The 14,848-nt window shown below is 54.1% G+C and overlaps 1 protein-coding gene across 11 annotated transcripts in view; it reads left to right on the top strand.

Moving 5' to 3' along the window:
• The window catches only part of PAX8 (paired box 8), a 56,927-nt gene that overhangs the window by 26,752 nt on the left and 15,327 nt on the right, over nt 1-14,848 (top strand). For 2 of the 11 annotated variants that reach the window (XM_047744632.1, XM_047744628.1), the window contains 7 exons: nt 4,461-4,626; nt 6,576-6,776; nt 8,126-8,214; nt 8,487-8,612; nt 8,876-9,063; nt 13,146-13,269; nt 13,734-13,940. In XM_047744632.1, coding sequence (XP_047600588.1) covers nt 4,461-4,626; nt 6,576-6,776; nt 8,126-8,214; nt 8,487-8,612; nt 8,876-9,063; nt 13,146-13,269; nt 13,734-13,940 — 1,101 coding nt within the window. Of the gene's footprint in view, nt 1-4,433; nt 4,627-6,575; nt 6,777-8,125; nt 8,215-8,486; nt 8,613-8,875; nt 9,064-13,145; nt 13,270-13,733; nt 13,941-14,848 lie in introns of all 11 variants that reach the window. The other 9 variants (XM_047744631.1, XM_047744634.1, XM_047744630.1 and 6 more) reach the window with 9 other exon arrangements.

Here is a 14,848-nt window from a genome sequence, read left to right as displayed (position 1 = left end):
GTCTGCGCAGTAACCATCACAATGGCCGCCCACCCGCCCCTCACATTGGAAAAGCATTTTTCTGTTGCATGTGCACACGGAAGCATTAATTAGACTTTTGTGGCAGGTGCCGGGTGGACAAAGACAGGGCCTCTGCCCTTGAGGAGAAGAAACAAAGAGACTGATCACTGTAATCGGTGCCAGGATGATGACTTGTATAGAGGACTATGGGGAGCCCGGGAAAGTTCTGTGTGGGCCTTAAGGATGTGGTATTAGGATGTGCCTGTAACAGGAGTTTTGCATGATGAGCCGCTCTCTTTTCCTTCCACGGTTCCTGCTCCTCAGAGCTGTATAAGGGGTAAAGAAATGACCAAAGAAAGTTCTAATGCTTCCCTAAATGGTCACTTCTTCAAAGTATACCTTGCTGGACAGTGGGTTTTGCAGGCTTCCAGACCCCTCACTATAGAACAGTCCTCTCTGGTCCTGGGAAAGTTGGCATCCCTTTATCTGAGGGCCTTCACACTTAGAACCTGCTCGTGTCCAGCCAGACAGGCTTGTCTTCCTCTTCCTTACCCACCCCTCCCCACCCACGATGCTCCAGACCACGCAGAGGACGTTTGCTTAGGAAGCTTCAAACCTCTTTCTGGTTCACACCTTCCCCCCAGCCCAACCAGGGGCTCCCACTCATTCCTGGCTTCCGGCCTCAAAGCCCACCCCGTCCACAGCGTCATGGAAAGGTGGTCAGCACAGTGGGTGGCCCAGCCCTTCCCAGGGCAGGAAGGAAGTCTGCACCCACCTCTGGGCAGTTGGTGGTGACTCACCCAAAGGAGCCCACTCCCCCACACCGGACACAGGAAGGACAAAAGTCCTTCCATTACAAAGACTCAGCTCAAAACCTCAAACCATAGTGGCCATCTCCATCTTCCGCCAGCAGGCTCTTTCCAGACTCCACCTGTCCTACACCACAGTAAAGGTCTTCCAATGTCTTGAGAGCACCAACACCTTGTGCAGGGATTTATTTTCCTGTGGAAACTTCTTTACCTGGTTATCTCCTAGTCATCCCTCCCAGCAACCTCCAACTGACCACTTATGGCCTCCCCTAGTACCTGAACTTAACCTCTCTCCAGAAACTTCTCCCTTAGCACAGTGATTCCTAATATGTGTGATTGCGTCTCCCAAAGATTGAAATTCCTTGAGGGCCAATTTCTTGACCTTTTCAAGATAGTTTCCACCTTCATGGTAGGCACCTCGTACATGAAGAAGTGAAAACTATGATATACAAACAGTATGAATTATTATTCTTTGAAGCTGGTGGGGACAAGGTGGTAGCTGTACAAGTATTTAGTTCCTCTCTTGATTTTCTTTCCCAGCCATCACCCAGCCTAAACCAGTGGTTTGCAACGTGTGGCCCCAGACAAGCAGTGTCTGGGAACTTCTTAGAAACAAATACTTGGTTCCATCCCAGAACTGCTAATTCAGAAACTCAGGGCATTGGGTTCATCAGCCTGTGATTTAAAGAGCCCCCCCAAGTGATTCTGATGCATGCTCAGATTTGAGAACCACTGTTCCAACCCTAAGGCCGAGCTTGGGGTCATAACATTCAACCATGTAAATATTAAAAATTAGAAAAATTTTGCACAAAATCAAGATTTTCAGCAAACCAAACACTCCTACATCCTCGTTTCCCCGTCTTCTAATAACTGTTGTTATAGGTCAACAGCAGACACAGCATGAAGTCCCATTCAATGGATGAGAACAGTAAGGCTGGGAAAAAAGAAATCTACTTTCTCAAATGATAAAATTAAAACAGACAGAGTCCGTGCAGGAATCTGGCCCAGTGCTCTTTGTACAGCAACACAAAGTCATTCAAAAGCCAGTAAAATAAGAGAAAGCACTTGAGAATTTATAATTTAAGGACCAGAAGTATGAGAACAACTTCCTCTTCACACTGATGTTGGATGATCTAATAAATAAGCTTTCAAGGAGAGCTCCTGAGGGCTTGGGTCTCTAAGGATCCTGATAAGTCCTTCAGGAAGATTTAGGACAATAGACCACATAGTTTCTTCAATAGAGAGACAGACAGGAGTTTTTTGTTTGGTTTGGTTTTTTTGGTTTGTTGTTTTGTTTTTTGTTTTTTTTTTTTTTAAGTCACAATACCCAATTTAGGTATTGGGTATTGTGCCTTAAAAATGGCAATTGGTTTTTTAAACCTGTTACCTTTCTACTGGTGAAGAACTCCACGTGTAGGAAACCTTGCTTCCAGACAGAGCAGTCCTAGGACAAACACCTGAGCCTTGGTGGATGAGGTAGAAGCCTAAGTTCTGGAAAATGGGGACAAAGCTGCACTGTCTCAAGGTCTTGTGTGCCTTTGGGTGGCTGTCTGGCGCCCCCTTGTGTTCAGTGTCTGCACCCAAAGAGCCAAAAGACCACAGGGATGGAGGGTGGGTCAAAGCACTAAGCCATTGTCCAAGGACGGCCTGTGGCCATGAAAAGTCAGTGGAAGGGGTTCAGAAGTGGGCCATCTGGGATGTTCTCCCAGCCCTGGTGGAAAAACACTCTCTGGTACAAGCTGCCTAGTATGGGTACAGTGGAAAATTGTGTCCAAGCTCACCCAATTGCCTCTACCGGGGAAATGGATCGCTGTGTCCCTCCTGCTGGGTATTTGGCCAGCAGGCCTGTTCCTCCTGACTTAGCGCCCAGGCCAGAGACTTATAGCCTCTTTTTTTTTTTCATTTAAGAGAAATTGACTGTTCTGCTGAAGCCAGCTTGGGCCCCTGAGGAGACATTGCAAGGCAGTTCTGAATGTGCTAAGTCAGTGGGTGGTAATGGGCACTGTGTGCCCAGTGGAGGCACTTCCCACCCTTCCCCATAAATAGTCCTTAACGGGCTCCCACAGAAGGCTTGGGGTGGGCTCTTCCTCTTCGCCTGCCTGCTCCCCCTCCCCTGACTCCTACCCCTGGAGCTCTACCATCCCAGCCAGATCACCAAGTCATCCCCTGGCGTGAAATGATGTCCTATATGCCCAGATCATGGCACCTTCAGCACAGACTGCAGGACCAATGCCAAGCTGCCAGGGTTGGTTCTGGCCATAGGACAGGGCTCAACCCAAGAACTGAGGGGAGCCTTAATCCTTGGCTAGAGCCTGGGCGCTCCTCATATACGCTGAATCACATAAGTCATGGAAAGCAGGTTACTCACACTCTCCAAGCCCCAGTCTTCATCAGCGAAAGGGTAATCTCAGCCCCAGAATGAGCCCAGTGTGGGTCTTGGCATTTTCAAGAGTTGAGAAGTTTGGTAAATCTAACAGACAAGCACCTTCTTGCCTCTAAGCCTTTGCACATGCTGTTCGCACTGCCTGGAACAGTTTTCTCCCTCTCTCCTTCCCTTGACGAATAACTCTTTACCTTCAGTTATAGTGTAGACTTCTCCAGGAACCCTTCTAGAGTCCCCTAAACCTGGGCTTGGTTCCCTCCAGTAGTTCCCATAACCCCCTGCCTGGTCCTGGTCCCAGCAGTGGTCACGTGGTCTGGTGATTGGCTGTTTGTTGGTCTGGGCCCTCACTTTAGTAAACGCCATGAAACAAGAGCAGAGATCGCATCTGCTTACTCACCTAGGCACCTGCAGGGCCTGGTACAGTGCCCAGAACATGGTAGGCACTCAATACATATGTGCTTGACTAGGTAGATGGGCTCAGAATGAAACACAGGCTGGGGCCAGAGGGCCGAGGGCAAGTTAGCAAGACAGCCAAGGAAACACATACACACATCCACATTCTGCATCATGGCCTGCAGCCCGGCATGTCATGACCCTGGAGCCCCCACGAACACGTGCTGTGGAGATCTCTGCCCAGCCTTGTAGCTCTCTGGCCCATTAGAGGGAGAAGAAGCCATGGGATCACTAGGGCCAGGAGCCCACAGATGAGGCCTGGACCGCTCTGCCCCAGCTCGACCACAGAATCTCTGCTTTTGTTCATTCCTGTTTCTTGATGCACTTGTGCTGATAAAATCTGGCTCTGTGTTAAAAAGAAAAAAGACAAAGACAAACGTAAAGACCACTGATTTAGTCTATGCCCTCATTGTACAGATAAAGAAAGGGGAGCCAGAGAGGAGAGGGAACATTCTCCAGCATCACACAGCTCAGCATCAGAGTAGGAAGACCCGGCATCTCCAATCTGTAGATACTTGTCAGAAGGAGGGAAGGGGGGTGGTGTTATTCAGAGTGAAGGGCTGAGGGTCTGAGAGGAGACTGAGTAGGCCCAGTAGGTCCCCAGATGGCGTGTGTCCCTCCTGCAGCATACACCACCCTCCCCAAAGGGAACTAGCCTCCCCCTGCAACGGGAGAGAGGAGGCGTTAGCGGGAGCACTGGAGGGCATGATGGTGGGAGTTTGCACGTGCACACAGCACCCACACTCAAGGGCTAATTCCCACCGCCCTGCCCTGCCTGGCCTTGACAGCTGTTCCTGGGACTACTGTCTTCTTAGGCCACGGAGGGCTGAACCAGCTGGGAGGGGCCTTTGTGAACGGCCGACCCCTGCCGGAAGTGGTGCGTCAACGCATCGTGGACCTGGCCCACCAGGGCGTGCGGCCCTGTGACATCTCCCGCCAGCTCCGAGTCAGCCATGGCTGTGTCAGCAAGATCCTCGGCAGGTAAGCACGAAATTCACCATGAGCACGAAATTCACCACAAGCCACCTTCGGAGCAGGGTTTGCCTTGGGAGGCCCACCTCGCGGCCACGCCCCTTCCTCTGGGGGCACTAGGTCAGCTCCCACGTCCAGCTTCCCTCCCGGTGGTGCCTCCCCACCGACTGCTCTTCTGTAATTTTCTTGTCCTTGCTTCTTTCTTTGTCCATTTCTCCTTCCTTTCATTTCTCCCTCCCCCTTTGCTCCTTTGCCCCAGCTCTCATTTTTAGGGACTTCCCCACTCCTAAAGCTGGAGACTTTTCCCCAAAGCACCCCACCCCCACCCTGGCTGAGACCAAGGGAAATGGAGCAGCCAGGAAGGGGACACACAGGAGGAGAGGTGGCTCCTGCGGTCTCACTCCCTGCATGAGGGATATTTGAGTGTGCTTCTCAAACTCTTAAGTCCCAGAGCATCTGCAAAGGAGCACCAGGGTTCCTTGATGAGCTGCACAGCCCTAAGCCTGGTCCACACCGACTTATAAATCACAGCATCTTCTCCAGGAGCCAGGCCTGGGTGTTGTGATTTTTAGGGGATGACCAGGGACCAGTTAGGAACACTCATGCCAGAGCAGTGGTTCCTTGCCAGGGCTGCACGATGGAGTCACCTGGGGAAACCTAATTAAAAAATAGGTATGTGTGTCTAGGCCCCAGCCCACACTCATTATTAAAGCAAAACTTTAGGAGAACAGGCCCAAGTGTTTGTATGGTGTTAAGGCTCCTTCAAGGGATTCCAGTTTTCGATAGCCAGAGTTGAGGACCACTGGCCCAAAATTTCAGGAGGGACCAGGAGCAGCAAAGCCCTGCTTCTGGGCTGACACAGCATAGCCTGGAGAGCCACTCCCAAAATGCCCCTGCCCTGGGGGACTTGAGGCTTTGCATCAGCTTGGTGTACCTGTCTCCCTCACCCAGCTCATAGGTGGATTCAGCAACAGTCCTGGTTTAAAAAGCCAAAGGGACCTGACTGTAGCTGAACTGTGGAGAGCTCTGGCTTCCTGAATGAAGTTGCCAAGGACAAGGGCACTGCCCCACCCCCTCCGGCTCAGGTCAGAAGAGGGGCTCCTAGGATGGACTGCAATATCCTCAAGAGATGAGTCTGGAATGGCTATGGTGGACAAGCTTAAAGAACCAAGCTTTATTCTCTGACAGAAGAGTCCAGAGAGTTTCCACCACAAAGAGGGGAAAGTTATCCTGATCTAAGTCACGGATCTACCAAAGCAGCTGTCTGGGGGCTCGAAGGAGAGGAAAAGTGGACAGCCTGGGAGAGCAGGCTTGGCTTGAGGGGCTGGACGTGGTTGGAGATCCAGGCCAGGCCGGCATTCCAGAGTCCGGGAAGAACAGCTTCCACCTGAACTATGTAATCTGGTAGAAAGCCAGTGGCCAACCAGGGTGGTGGTGGGGGTGGGGGGAGAAGGTAGGGGAGCAAAGGTAAACCAGTAAGACAGAGCCGAGGGCCCAACGATCCAAGCTGGCCTCCTGGGGAGGCATAAAGCCAGGATATGGCCAAGAATGGTCAGTCAAGCTTTAACCCCAGAAAGCTGCGTAGAGAAACCCACTACTGTGAACTTTTATGGACGCACAGACATACACAGCAAAACTTCCTTTCTCAGAAGGGAGATTGTTTGTATGCCATAGGAGGCTCTTGTGGGAGCTCAGATGCGGGATACTGGCAGGAGGGAAAAAGGGAGAAGCCAGGTGTCCAGGGCGAAGTCTTGAGCTGGGGGCTCTGGTTTGGCAGTAGCATAAACCTACTCATGCAAGGGAAACAGACAGTGCCAGGAACATTAAGTGTCTGAGCCCAGCCCTGGGGGTACATCTTACCCCCAGAAGCCTTGGGGAGGAACAAGAGTCTCTGGCTAAGTCCCAGCCCGGAGACCCCACCTGCTTATTGGGTAATTCTTTGGGGTTCTCTATTGGAGTAGGTACTACGAGACTGGCAGCATCCGGCCTGGAGTGATAGGGGGCTCCAAGCCCAAGGTGGCCACCCCCAAGGTGGTGGAGAAGATTGGAGACTACAAGCGGCAGAACCCCACCATGTTTGCCTGGGAGATCCGAGACCGGCTCCTGGCGGAGGGTGTCTGTGACAATGACACTGTGCCCAGTGTCAGCTCCATCAATAGGTGAGAAGGACACAGCCGCCGGGTTGAGGGGAAGGGAGGAGTCAGGGCACCTGGGCTTTGGGGGAACCATGATAGAGACCCAAAGGAGGGCTGGCTTGGGTGGAAGAGAGCCTAGGAAGGGCCCTCCTGCTGAAAAACTAAGCAGGAAGCACCCCAGGTGCTACAGGGCAGGATCCACACCTCTCCACTGCTCTGCGACACTCCTGTCCCCACCCCACCCCACCCCTAGTTGTACTTTGCCAGTTTCCTTCCTCACATGCTATATCCTCTTTCATTCGATAAAAGAATCCTGAAGTGACCCTTTCCTGGGCCACACGACCCCTAACCTGGCCCTCATTCAAGCATTCACTCAATTGTTTGGTCATTCAATTATTCACTCATAGCCTCAATCAATCATTTACTCACTCATTCATTCCCATATACGTAATTCACTCATTATGTGCTAGGCCCCCGGGAACACACAATCCTTGTCCTTGTGGAGCTTATAGTCTAGTGAGAAGACAGATACTATCAAGTACTGAGTGCCCCCACACACAATTGTAAAAATGCAGCTCTCAGTCCTCCTAGGAAGAGGAACATGAGGTACGTGAGGTAGCATGGGGTGCTTGGTTTAGGAAGGAAAGAAAAGATGTCCCTGAGAAAGAAACAATGAGTAAGAGTTAACTAGGTAAAAAGGGAAGCCAGAGATGCTCTGAGACAACACACGCAAAGGCCCTGTGGTTCACAGATCTTAGACAAGAAGCTGAAGGGAAGCCAGCAGACAGAAGGGGAGCACAAGGTAGGCTGAGGTGGAAATATCAGCAAAGACTGCCTTTTAGAGGCTGGTGGCCATGCCACATATTCTTGCCTGTGATCCATAAGAAATGGGACAGACTGTCAGCAGGAGGCTGAGTTGCATTTCAAAATGTCCACTCTGGGTACAATAGGGAGAACAGATCAGAAAAAGTCAAGAGCAGGTAGGGATGAGCCAGTGAGGGATCCCTGAGGGAAAGAGCTGGTGGTGGCCTGAATTAACTTGCTGACAGTGACATGCAGAGAGGAGTCAAAGCTGGAGAGGTTTAGAAGGTCGAACCCAAGAACTTCATGATGGCTTTGATAGAGGAGGGAGGGAGGCAGAGGTGAAGCCCCACCAGTATTTCTATCTTGAGTGCCCAGTGGAACTGATCATGAAACAGGAACACTGGGAAGGACCAGATGTGAGGAGTGAGGTCAGGGGGTTGGTTTTAGACATGCTGTCCTTAAGGCATCTCTAAGATACCCAAGAAAACTCAGAAAGGCACGGGATCCCAGGCCTTGTGAGTTCTGTTTCCTCCTCTTCTCTCTAATGGCCTTTCTGGTCTTCCTTACAGAATCATCCGGACCAAAGTGCAGCAACCGTTCAACCTCCCCATGGACAGCTGCGTGGCCACCAAGTCCCTGAGCCCAGGACATACGCTCAGTGAGTGCTGATGTGCTGGCACGCTCAACCTTGCACACACACACCCATGTGCAAACACATAGTCACACACACGCCCACACAGACACACCCACTGGCGTGGACTGAGCCCTTCTGCAAGGACAAAGCTTCGCTGGGTCCCGGGAAAGATGCACTGACACACTTAGGGGCGGCAACATTTCAGGCAGCCTCCATTCCAAGAACCCCTCCTACAGGGGACCCTGAGGGGTGTCCCCCCTCCATGTGCTAACCCTCTCCCTCTCATCCCACTGCAGTCCCCAGCTCGGCTGTAACCCCTCCAGAGTCACCCCAGTCAGACTCTCTGGGCTCCACCTACTCCATCAACGGGCTCCTGGGGATCGCTCAGCCAGGCAGCGACAGCAAGAGGAAAATGGATGACAGTGAGTGTCAGGGAACCAGAGGGCAGCTTGGGGTGCAGGAGGGTGGTCTGCTCAGGCTCCAAGGGGACTGGTAGCTCCAGACTTTGCAGAGGCCGGTGACTCCCGCCTACAGCACATGGCCTGTCCCTAAGCTGGCCACAGTCCCCCGGCCTGGAGCCGGGTCCTCCCCATCCCTCTGCAGCCCAGAGTCTGCCCCTCCAGTCCCACCTGGGGCATGGGTATGTGGGTCCCCTGAGTGCTTTCTCCCTGCCTGGGGACGCCAGGTGACCAGGACAGCTGCCGGCTGAGCATCGACTCCCAGAGCAGCAGCAGCGGGCCCCGAAAGCACCTGCGCACGGACGCCTTCAGCCAGCACCACCTGGAGCCTCTCGAGTGCCCCTTCGAGCGGCAGCACTACCCAGAGGCCTATGCCTCCCCCAGCCACACCAAAGGCGAGCAGGTGAGCAGCCAGGTGAGTGGTGGTGCAGTGGCAGGCAGGGGCCTCCCCAGCACGGTCTCGGGAAGACTCCTAATCTGCTTGCTACTTGTCACCAGATCAACCAGAAGTTGCACCAGTGGGCCCAGGGCACGTGCTTCCTGCGGCTCCTTGCTGAGTCAGCCTTTATTTTACCAGATGCTGCTACCTTCCTCCTTCTGCCCCCAGCCCCCTCACCTTCCCTCACTCTTAGCCTCCGAGCTCTGCCCTTTCCCAAAGAGCGACACACCCAGGCTTCGCCTTCCCTCTGTCCTCTGCGGCTTTCCCAGAGCGCAGGGTCAGGTCCCACAGCTCGGAAGCGGCAGCTAAAAGCCCTACACCATGACCTTGACCAGCACCGCCAGCCTACCCCCGGCCACTCACACCTGCACACCATAAGATCTGCTTTACTCACGCTCCCGAGCATGTCCTTCCCGTTCACACCTCTCTGCCCTGGCACACAGCATGCCCACCCCGCGGAGCGCCTTGCCTTCCACCTTCCTGCCTGGAAAAGTACTGCTTGGCTGTCATCACGAGTCAGCTCAAGCACTCCTTACCCACGATTCGAGCCCTGCCCCACAGCCATGCTCCATGTCTCCCTGGTCCATGCTTCTGTCCATCCAGCACACCACCCTAGTAACTTCTCACAGCCTACTCTAATTGCCCAGGGGGCAGAGGTGTAGACAGAGGGTTTCCTAAGGCAGGGCAGCATCTGGAAGCATTTTTTTTTTTTTATTTTAATCTCCAGCTCCAACGTGGTGCCCCTCTTAGAAGAGACACTCAGTAAAGCGGTATTAGTGAGTGAGCTGAGAAATCCAGAACAATGAATTGCAGGTTGCGGGGGAGTTTTGATGTCTAGTGCTCAGGACAGGTAAAATGGTTTACAGTGGGTCCACTTCTGGGAAAAGCTAACAGAGATGTCCCTGGTCTCCCCGCTGATGCCAGCAGAGACTCCACAGCTCCGACAGAACTTCTAGGACCACTGGCCCCTCCGTTCACGTGTATCTGTCCACAGTAGCAGTGGCTCCCATCCCCACCCCCATACCCCTTCCCCAGGTCAGCCAGCTGAGGAATTCCCTTAGGGTGGGTCTGCTCACCCCACTTTGCTCATGCTGTCATTTGATCCGGGAGTGAGGCAAGCCTTACGCCTTGAAAGTCTGAGCAGGACAATGTGGACGAGGCCAATAAGGGGCTGAACCACGGCCAGTGACCGTCTGGGCTATTGGGCCCATGCCAGCACCGCAGCTGGCTAGGCAATCTGCGTCAGCGATTTTTATCAGCCTGGGCTGTGGCCACCACGAGGGGGTGCAGAGAAAGTTGGCCGTCAGCAGACCTGGGGAGAGGGCCCGAGTGCTCATCTGAGAGTCAGCACACGGCTCCCCGAGGGACGAGGAGCTGCAGCTCTAGGCTCCCTCACAGGGAGCTCACTCTGAGTGCAAGCACCAGTTTTCCTGCAGAAATCCTGCTGCCTAGACACTGGGCACCTGCTGGGTCCCAGAGCCACCTCCTGGCTCCACGGCTGAGCCCCCAGAGGGCCCCGCCTGATGATGACAGGGAGACCGAGACCAGCACCAAGCTGGCCCATGCACGTAGGGAATCAGGGTCTTAGAGAGTCCTGGAGCCACAGGGACCTTGGGGTCCACGGAGCCCAGTCTTCCATTTGTGTGGCGATAACCCAGGGCTGGGGAGGGTAGACAGAGCCTGGGCGAGTGAACAGTTGTGGAGCTCAGGTCTGCCGGCCCTGGTTTCCTTCTGACTGGCCTGCCGGCTCCCTGTTTTAGATACAATGCTTCCACATCAGTTCTCACTCGAAGGCTAGAGAAAGAGTTTGAAAACCATGGAACTGCTCCAACCTCTTGTCCTATAGATAAGGAAGTGGGAGGCTCGGCAGTGTCCATCCACGATTCATTCCTCCCTCAGCCAATCTGCTCGTTCATTAATTCACCCGGCTGGGGGGTAAGGGGCAGGGAGCGCCCCGCCTGTGCCGAGGGCTCCCTGTGTCTGAGCCCCTGCCTCTGCTGCCCTTGGTGACTCGGACTATGTCATCCAAGGACACTGTGCGCTCTCACCTGGCCCCAGGAAGGCCCTCTGGCCTGGGGAGCTGAGAGAGAGAAGCACAGGTCCTCACACCCGACCTCAGGATGGGGGGAAGGCACAGCCATCTTCCCTATCAGATCGACAAGGGGAAAAGCATTCAGCGGAAACGCCGCGTGGCCTCACCCCTGGTTCTGGTTGCTGTTTCACCACTGGGCACACCCAGGAGTCACAGTGAGGAGCGGTTCTTTGTCCTCTCTTTTATGAGTGCAACAAGAACACATCAGCCGAATGTGAATATTATGACAGCGACCGAGAACTTTGCAGCTTATGAGTCTGCACAGCATTCAGAAATAATAATACCTTTTAGAGCAATGTCCTGGGCATTCTGTGCTAAGCATTTAATGTAGGTATAAAAAAAATCTCATATAGTCCTTACATCCGCCTGGTGACGCAGATTCAATTTTCCCTGTTAAAGGGATGAGTGGCTGATCACGGCAGACCCAGGCCTCAAGCTGGCCCACGTGCTAGAGCATTATGTCCCTGTGCACCCGGATTCAAGTTCAATCCCAGGAAGAAATCCGGCCATCACTGGGATGACTGAGGACTTTGGGGAGAACTGGGGGACATTTTATTTCCCCACTGAACTGTCTGGATTTGGGAATGCTGGGGATTTTGAGTTTGTATTTGTTATCAAATCAACACAACCATAAGGCATTTTAAACTTTTCTTAGAATCTCTAGAAATTAGGTATTTTGCTCAATTTCATTAAGCCTGGCTCTAAGCAGCTTCCCCCTACCTCGAAGCAGGCCCCCCTCAGAAAACCATGGAACCAGAGAACCATTCAGTCAGTAATCATGGCCACATGACAATGGTGCCCTGGTGGCCTCTAGAATTGCCTGCAGCTTCCAGAAGTGCCTGGCAGGCAACCCGAAAGCGCCGTGGCCCTTTGGAGAACCCAGCTCCACAGAAATCGTTCAAGTGGACCCATTATGTAACCACGGAGCGTTCCTTGCTTTTACCGTTGCACGCAGAGTGTGTTTGTGATGTGTGTGACCCACACGCGGAGGACAGGTGTGTGCTTGTGTGTGCTGTCCTGTTCCCCCCCCCCTTGTAGTGCACGCTTGCTTGTAACTGAACAAGGGAGAAAGAAAACCCCACAGGTACTTAATAAAGAGGTTTTTTGTTTGTTTTATTTTGTTTAAACAAAATTAACCCCAAGGATCACCTTCCAGTGGAAGCAGCAAATTAAATTGACTTGGATATAGAGGAGAGGAAGAAGACAGCCACCTGTTGGGGGGGGGTGGCCGGCGGGGTTGGGGGGGGTGTTATATCTGCCGCTTCCCTGAAGGGAAGAGCACCTGCGGCAGCTTAGCACCTGCGTCACTCTTGCCTGGGGACTTGCCTCTCTGGGCTTCAGGCTCTCCACTTATAAAACAGACACATTATTGCCTGCCCACGTCACAGGGCTGTGGGGGTGGGCGGACAGGATAACGTGGGCAAAGCTCTAATGCTCGCCCTTGGCAAACGGCTGTGGTTATGACGTCATCCAGTTGAGTGCAAGGTTGGGGAGCACGGACGGGAGAGCTGGACCCCTAGGTTTCCATCCTGCCTCTGCCCCATAGGGGAACCTGCTGGGTTTCGTGGCCTCCGCGGCTGTGTTTCCCATCTGGAGAGGCATAAACCAATAAATGGGTGAAGCACTCTGAACCCCGCCACAGAGAGACAGCTCCTGCCCTGCAGCCTGTTCTCTGAGGGTCCAGGCCCTGTGGGGTCAGCCAAGCCGTGGAGCCACCAGGCGTCTTTGAATCCCGGGGCTGCAGGAGCAGAAGCTGGGAGCCGGGGATTGGGAGAACAGTGGGGCCGCGAGTCCAATGGGAGAATAAGAAACCCAAGAACCCATTGAACAGGCTAAGTGGAGTCCAGCTGGAGTGCAAAGAAGGAAGAAAGGAAAGGAGCCTTTCTGCGCAGATCAGGTCTCAGGGTCCCCTAGTGAGGACTGACGCCAGGGGACCCCCACACTCTGACTTCTCTTTGTTCCCCAGGGCCTCTACCCGCTGCCCTTGCTCAACAGCGCCGCCCTGGATGATGGCAAGGCCACTCTGACCCCTTCCAACACACCCTTGGGGCGCAACCTCTCAACTCACCAGACCTACCCGGTGGTGGCAGGTACGATGCCTGGAATGTCCTGGGCCACGTGGGCCCAGCTGCGCAGAGGGGCTGGAAGGCAGAGCGTGGACGGCCCTGAGGCGGAGGGGGCTAGGGCCCTGGGCCTGCCGAGGAGAGGTGGGCTGTGCCGGCTGGGCCTCCGTGGGTACAGAGGGTCCGGCCTCCGGGTGGCCACCGCCTCCTCCGCGCTCCCCCACCGCAGTGGGGGAGGGGAGGGGGGCGCACAAAGTCCTTCCGCACCTCAGAGGCACAGCAACGGAGGCAGAGCTTCTGTCTCCCCAGCCCCCACTCACCCAGAGGAACACGCGTAGCCCCTCCCGTCACCCCCAGACTCAGAGAGGAGCCGCCTGCCCCAGCGCCCCGCCCGCTCTCCCCCAACCCCACATCTCATGGCTGGGTTTGTGCATGTGCCCACCCCATCATCTCACACCCCTCTCTCCTTGTTGTCTCCCTCCCTCCGGCAGATCCTCATTCACCCTTCGCCATAAAGCAGGAAACCCCCGAGGTGTCCAGTTCTAGCTCCACCCCTTCCTCTTTATCTAGCTCCGCCTTTTTGGATCTGCAGCAAGTCGGCTCCGGGGTCCCAGCCGGTGCCTCGGTCCCGCCCTTCAATGCCTTTCCCCATGCTGCCTCCGTGTACGGGCAGTTCACGGGCCAGGCCCTCCTCTCAGGTACGGCAGGGAGGTCCCGGGCAGCTCTCGCGGGGGGTGGGAGCGGGGGGGATCTCAGGGCCGGCCACCAGTCCCCTGCTTTGGGGTCCAGCCCCCTCTCTGGCCCTCAGTTCTGTCCGCCATCACTCTATTCCCTAAATCTTCCCACAACTTTTGGACATGCCCATATGCGGTGCTCTGTGCTGGCAACATCAGGAGGCCGGAGGGGCAGTCGATGCCAGGAAGAGGGGTGCCTGGCTGATTTCTAGAAACTTGCTCCAAAGCCCCATGGACAAGCAGGGACGTTAAGGTCAGGAGCTGGGCAGTATAAAGCAGTGAACGCTTGGTTAGGGTGAGAAATAAAAAAGAAGGAAAAAAGAACTTTGGAGGGGAAAAAGTCATTGGCTTTTGTAGCCAATGAATGGACCAAATTTCTAAAGACAACAGGGTCTGTCCCCATTGGGTCTCCATAGTGTATCTCTTCTTATACCCAGCTTAGCAGTGTCACCCTTGGAGAATACTGAAGCAGAGTTACTCACCAGCTTGAGAGATGGGAGAACAGGGGGACCTCCCTTCAGAAACTTCACTGGCTCAAAACATTTAAAGCTGGAAGCACTTAGGGGCATCTACAACAAATCTCTCCTTACACTGATGGGAAACAGACCCAGGAAGGAGAAGGGCCTGGTTAAGGTCCCTGAATAGGCATGTGGTAGCTGGCAGAGTGAGGGCTCAACCTGCATTCACCCCAAGTTATAAATCAAACTGGGTCTCCCCAGCAGAAGGACATCAGCCCATCCACCCAGGGCCTGGGCAGTAGCTGAAAGAGTTGGGGTGTCTGGCTTGGGCAGGAGGCCTGGAGTGGAATAAGCAAAGGGAGCAGAGACCCATTATCATCTCCAGATATCGGATGGGCTTCCCCAGCAATGGGA

This window comes from Lutra lutra, chromosome 9, assembly GCF_902655055.1.
Source record: "Lutra lutra chromosome 9, mLutLut1.2, whole genome shotgun sequence".
NCBI lineage: Eukaryota > Metazoa > Chordata > Mammalia > Carnivora > Mustelidae > Lutra > Lutra lutra.
Note: the sequence above shows the minus strand (reverse complement) of the source record. Positions and strands in the feature narration are given on the sequence as shown.